Source organism: Photinus pyralis, unplaced genomic scaffold, assembly GCF_008802855.1.
Source record: "Photinus pyralis isolate 1611_PpyrPB1 unplaced genomic scaffold, Ppyr1.3 Ppyr1.4_LG8, whole genome shotgun sequence".
NCBI classification, from domain to species: Eukaryota; Metazoa; Arthropoda; class Insecta; order Coleoptera; family Lampyridae; genus Photinus; species Photinus pyralis.
Window position 1 is genome coordinate 34,984,820 of NW_022170819.1, and position 6,766 is coordinate 34,991,585.

The 6,766-nt window shown below is 37.2% G+C and overlaps 1 protein-coding gene across 3 annotated transcripts in view; it reads right to left on the reverse strand.

Annotated features, from left to right (window-relative positions):
- LOC116177975 overlaps positions 1–4,415 on the reverse strand; it is a 53,391-nt gene extending 48,976 nt beyond the window's left edge. Inside the window, exon 1 of one of the 3 annotated variants that reach the window (XM_031497176.1) lies at positions 3,679–4,415. In XM_031497176.1, the coding sequence (XP_031353036.1) occupies positions 3,679–3,851 (173 nt within the window). In that variant the 5' untranslated portion in view covers positions 3,852–4,415. The remainder of the gene's footprint in view (positions 1–3,678) is intronic. The other 2 variants (XM_031497174.1, XM_031497175.1) reach the window with 2 other exon arrangements.
- Positions 4,416–6,766: the final 2,351 nt, after the last annotated feature.

Below are 6,766 nucleotides of genomic sequence, written 5' to 3' on the forward strand. Positions count from 1 at the left end.
TCCTGATTTTCACTCGATACTTTGTAGGTAACATTGGTCAGGTTCTCTTGAGGACTAAATTCGTTCAAAATTAGGATTCGTCATAAACCTTGGCCTTAGAGATGGACACGACCTAGAGCTAAATTCGACTCGGCTCGTTTTTGAGAGCTCAACTTATTTCATTCGAGCCGAGCATCGAGCCGGCCTGTGTTTTTTTTAGTCGAGTCGAGGTGCTCGTTTCGTGCTAATTTGACCTTCTATGGTTTCGGAAATCCCCATGATAGACCTCGATATCTTGGACACTGTGTGTAATATTTTGTTTATACAGGGTGTTACATATAAGTATGTAAAAAAATGGTTGATAGAGGGGATCAAGACAAGAACTTTTTCCAAATAAACCGAGGGTTCAACGTGTTTTGTTTGAGAGCCACCACCAAAAAGTGGTAAAATTTGCATTTCTTCTTTAATTTTTTTCTCAGCGACCATAAGAATTACAAAGACTGGGGGCCCGGTTTTGGGATATGCCCTTTCCGATTTTGCAAAAAATTAAAAATTCCTACCCACTCCTAAATGGCAGTACGAAAAAAATCCCGATGAAATTTAGTATCTGGGGCTTTTGGAACATGCATAGCACGACTGTGAAATTAGTTTTTTGAAAATTCGAAAAAAATTACACGGAAAATCTTCGCCGGACAACGAAAATGGAGAGAATTCCACGAAATTTGTTTTGATCATGCTTGATGAGTTAAGGAACAAAATTTTGGAAAAATTTTTTTTAATCACTTTCCAATAAGAAGTTTGAAAATTGGTTCTTCGGGTCAGAGAGTATCCCCCGCCTACTAGTAAGACAAGGCCGTCTTTGAGTGCAAGAGGTGCAGAGTTCCAAGTTCCAAGTTCCATACAAATTAATACATTTTTACAACGATGCCGCGAGATGTGCAAGCTAATTCAGTTTTATCGATCCTGCATTTTTTTGCAATAGGTAGCCTATCCCATGAAGTTGCCCCCCCCCCCTGAATTACTTTCCGAAATGCTGTTTTTTAAAGTAAAACTTTCCAAACTTTTACATGCGACAACCAACTGGTCTCCGATTTTGCATACGCATGCCTTTGGTGGTTCCAAGTAACATTTTTGAAAATGGGGGGAGGGGGGGTAACACGCGTTCTACCCTTCATCGTATTCTATAGAAAGGTCTCACCCAAATGATTTGGTTTGTACAAACTATAATTTTCCTGCGCGGCTCTTTTTCAAGAACAATAGGTAGGGGGGGGGGGGGTAGAATTGAATTTTATATTTCATGGTATTACAATTAAAGGTCTCAACAACAGGAACTGTTTTCTACCAACCACCGCCCTACTTTCTGACGACTCCTTAGCAAAAAAGGGGGGGGGGGGGAACTGGTTTTATCCTTTATGGTACTCTAATGAAAGGTTTCAACGACAGGAATTAATTTCTACCAACGATAGTCCTCTTCTTCAACCTCTTATCGTGATCGAATGTGAATAATTGCTTCCTTATATCTCAACAACATATTCAATTTGTTTATGTTTATGTTTTTTCATTGACAGGGGGCACCCCTGTGCAGAATATGCCTAAGAGGGCCCTGAGTGAGTCATTTAATTTCGCATAGAATTAGTTGAAAATGTCACACATGAATAAAAAACGTATAAATTGTAAGCAACTCTTGTGCAGATAGAATGCACTTTTTAAGTGAAATAGCTTAGTAAATGGTTGGGTTACGTTCTTGAAAGATGATTAATGGGGAGGAGCCTCTTTACACCTAAAGTTTTAAATGCCACCTGGTATACATTCGAAATCCTCCGACCCTCCACATATTTGCACTGAAAGCTTTTAACATCACCAAAAGATATGTCTCGTCCTGACGTTCCACATGCCTTTTATGAGTACCCTCTTTCGACACATCGTTGTCAAGGTATTTGCTTCGACTTCACCAATTAGGTATGTCTCGCCCAGTTGATTAATTTTGCCTTTGAGAGTACTTTCCTCCCACAAACCGTTTTCGAGATATTCGCTCTTAGTTTTAACATCACCAATAGATATTTCTACCAGACGTCCCAATCGCCCTTTTTTAGTTCTTAAAAAAATGCACAAAAAATTAACGATTAATACTTAATTAATTTGATCATTAAATGACTTCTCACCTAAAAATTTAATTTCGATTAATTAATTTTGCTGCATAAGATGTTTTGTCATTAATATTTTTTTGGATTTTTGTCGTATACGATAAAGTATACGAGAAAAATCCAAAAAATATTACTGACAAATCATCTTAAGCGGTAAAATTTGATCGAAATTAAATTTTTAGGTGAATTTCGGTTCACTAATAGCTGTGTAATTACAAATGGTATCCCGATACAAAATTTTGCTTACATTCTTCATTAAACAAAGTCATAAATTTAAAAAAAACGTCTCCTGTAAAATTTGTTGTTTGTCGCTTACGATGTTTTGTCAAAAACCCATCGATATGTAAAAATGATGCCTGTAAATTCCATTATTGTGAATCCAAACTTAGTTCAAGTTGCGAGTGGAACTGAACTTATTTTTTCGGTCCGAGTTTCGAGCTCAGCTGGACATCCATAATTTCGAGCTCGATTTCAAGCCGAGCCAGGTTTTCAAAAAATTAAGCTGGGCTTGGCTCGATACCATCCCTACTTGGTCTTTGAGAAGAGAGGAAAAAAGAGAAGAAATCGTTGCTTTGGCCATCGTCACTTTTAAATTCAAAATAGTAAGACCTGCCCTTGCAAAACTGAGAGACAACCACTCACTTTGGCAATCAACCCCCCAATGGTTCAAAATTTCTGTGACTTCTTCTACGATTTACAAAGAATTGCAAAATTAGATAAGTGAGCTAACTTCACACGATTTTCTATAACAAATCTAATGTTTTCCCCCATCAAAAACAAAAATCGTTCATAATTTTCATTATTATATTGTCCAAAAATCCTTAGGCACTAGCACACAACAAAAATTATGAAACTTTGCACTTGAACAGCGTGTTCGAGACGAACTCTTCATTTGCCAAGAACATGGAGTAATTGTTCATACCAAAAAGGTCAAAATACAACTTACTTCAAAAATCTTTTAGCTCATCTCTGATTTCGTTTAATTCCCAGAATTTGACTTAGAAAATTCTGAAATTAAAGGCTAAGTTCACATTAATCGGTTATTAAATCCAATTGCAAATTAGATAAATCAACCAAGCGAAGTTTATCAAACCCAAATAACCTTTTGCTATTTTAAAATTAATTAGGATCTAATCAAAATGCAAAAAAAAGAGCAAATTATGCAACGCATCCATATTTATCTCATTGCATTATAGCTTAGTCTATTTGTAATCAAGACCCTTGATTTGCGCAAATAATTACAATGTTACTAATTGATAATCACTTTGGAAACTATAATTTATATACAAGCAATCGAGATCATAAATAAGATAAGAAATTCATCTCCTTATATTCAAAGTGGTATTTCTCGAACCATTATAAATCAGTTTGCGTTAGAGCACGAATCGGATTCAATTAATAATTAATAACAATTGTCTTGTTGAGGGGTCAAAGTCAGTAATGCCATTCCGGAGGGAATTTGTGCTAAAATTTTTGTATTTCTTGGAATCGTGACGCTCTTAATTAATTAAAGCAATCGCTCATTCATCAGAAATTCCGCAAAAATTCCACTTACGTATTGCTGACGGTAGTCTCTTTGGCAGTGACACCACGATAGTGTATTCTCCTTTCGATCTCGCCATCAGGAAGGACGTTCGTCGCGAGGAAGTTTGTAAAATTTTTGGCACTAGCAACTACAATTGCACACAATACGAAAATGAACACGATTTTACCGTAATTTATTGCCATCCTTAAGTGTACCGTTTTAAGTAGAAATAGTGACTAGAGTAAATATTGTCGATAACAAACACTTTATAGTCGTTACATAAAAAAATAATTATTGTCTAATTGGCGCAATTTCACTAACCAGTTTTTCTTTTTCGTGAAAAAAAATTCGTACGCGTTAGACGCGCGATCTGCTGCTACCGTTCGAAAAAGTCGCTGCCGCCGGTCCGGTAGAGTATCGTCGTCATTCAGTCATTTCAGTCACTCCGGAGGCGTCTTCTTCTTGAAACGTTTGCGGTGCTACTGGCCAAGTTCGCCACATTCTCCTCCATGCTTTAAGAATGGAATGACGCAGATGGGGCGATTTTGGCAATCGTAGGTATGATTGACGTTCCGGTCTTTAGAGCAGCGGTCGACGCTACCTGCTGGATTTTTGGGATGCCGAATTTTAAACTCGCGAATCGCGCGCGCCGGTTCCGTAAACGTCACCGAATCGCATTGGCGCGAAATTCCCCCTTCTCGATTTGAAATAGAGAAAATAGGTTACGTACTTGGAAAGGTGCTCGCAAAAAAAAGATAAAGATGTCAGTCCACATAATTTCTACGAATGAGAGCGCTTGCACTTGGTATACGTACAAAAAACAGAATATGACGGAACGGGTTTATCTTATCTTCCGATGTCATAACTTGCTATTTTTAAGCAATCGTGTACGAAATGTAGATGAAAGTTGATAATCGGCCACACATTTCGTTTCCACCAATTTGACCTCATGGCTGACTGGAGGAAAATTCAAGGCACGTGCAGCTATGATTCCTTCCGCCATTTTTTTGAGTTTCATCCACAATTTTTCCCATTCTATATATCGGCATTTAAACATATGGAATAATTCATCATAACATAAACATCTCTCAATGATGATATTAAATAAACATAAATATCTTAAATAGTTTATATACTTTAGAACAGGGATTCCCAAAGTGGTCGATATCGACTCCTTGGAGTCGAAATTGGTTTCCCAGGGGTCCAGATAAAAGAAAACTGATTTTGGGAGTCGACGAGGTCTAAAACGTCGACCCCTACACCAACTTTTTTTAAGAAAATGACTCACATTTTAATTTTTAGCAGGAAGTATCATTTATTTTTACTTTAATTTGGCTATGGGGATCTGGGGTATAGCTATCACTTCATCTGGAAAAGGGATCTCTGGCCCAAAATAGTTTGGGAATCTCCGGTGCTCCACTTCAACAATATTTGAGGGGCTACGCTTAATTTAACTCAGGATTTAACCCCTTGGATTTTTAATTACAACCATAAACCATCTCTCAAATATAAACGAAAGTTCACTAGAAATACACCCCAAAAGATTCGGGTTGTTAGAAACAAAGGTAGCACCCTCATATCGATCTTTTGACGTTACTCGACTCTGACCTTTTAAAACAAGTATAAATTGTGCACAACTCTTGTGCAGATCAAGCGCAATAGCTTTTGTTTTGACATCACGAATGGATATATTTCTTGCAAACGTCTCAATCGCCCTTTGTGAGTAACCTCTTCTGACAATCCGTTCTTGAGGCATAATAAGGGAATATACCCGGTCACGATAAGAGGTCGAGGAGGAGGGCTATGGTTGGTAGAAATTAATTTATTTCGATGAGACCTTTCATTAGAATACCATGAAGGGTAGAACATGTGCCCCCCCCCCCGACGCATTTCTAAAGTTTAACTTGGCACCACTAAAGGCATGCGGATGCAAAATCTGAGACCAATTGGTTTTCGTATGTAAAAGTTATACACGTTTTACTTTCAAAAACGCCATCTCAGGAAATAATTCGTGGAGGGTCCCCCCTTTTAAGCAGCGAAATTTGATGGCCGTCTGGCACACCTTCAAGGTATAGCTACCTACTGCAAAAAATTTCAGGACTCTAGGACCATTCTCGTAGAAGTACTTCGAAATGGCAGAAGTGGATCCGGACGGACGGACGGACAAAACGCAAACACTAGCATCTTTTTTTTAATTCTTAAAAAATGCGCTAAAAACTTGATGGTTAGGGCTAGTTACAAGAATTGCTTGTGCAGGCTACAAGAATTGATTAATTTTAACCAATTTATTTCTTCGCTGTTCAGCGAGTTTTATTACCTTCACATACTTGTAACTAGCGGTAGGTAACCCTTGAATTTGTTTGTTATTTGCTTGTTTTGCTTTAAATGTTATTTATATTTTGATTTCATTAAGATTGGGTAGTAGTTAATGTTCCTTTGATGTATAGGTAATCTCGTTTAGTTTGATTAGCGACTTCTATGCATCTCCGTGCAAAGGTACTGGAGTGTTAAAATTATTTAGCGGCATTCATCTCGAAATTCAACTTCAGTCTATGGTTACCGTATCCGGGACCTTCAGATACCTTCTGGACTGGAGAAGGTCCCGCTAATTAACAAAGTATTTTATGTAAAAGACTTCGAAATATTATTTTTCACAAATGGGAAAGAAGCGGAGTTGCTTTTAAATCTATTTGCGCTGGTTACTTTTGAGCATATTAAATTTTGTACTAGATTAAAGTTAGATTTAAATTATTCAAATTCAAGGGTTACTTGCTCGAATTGTTAATTTTTCTACATTGTAGATATTGCTCCAGATTTTTAACCTATATTTACCATCTGTGAACAATGATTCGGAAATTTCTTCGGTTCGGTGCTTTTGTCCAATGAGTTCTATGGGAACACGCATGTCTTTGGATTGCATTCTGTCTAAATTTGTAGGAACTATTTCGATTCATTTTGCACTTTTAAATAAATTATTCAATAAATTTTCTTTTGCTATTCAAATTCACTAAGTGTGTTATTTGCATTCCATCCTTTTCTAATTACATTTTTTGTACATTTTTGCCGGGGTCCCTTTTAAGTCGGGGCCCGTCCTCATTGCTTACCTTTGGGGCGTTAT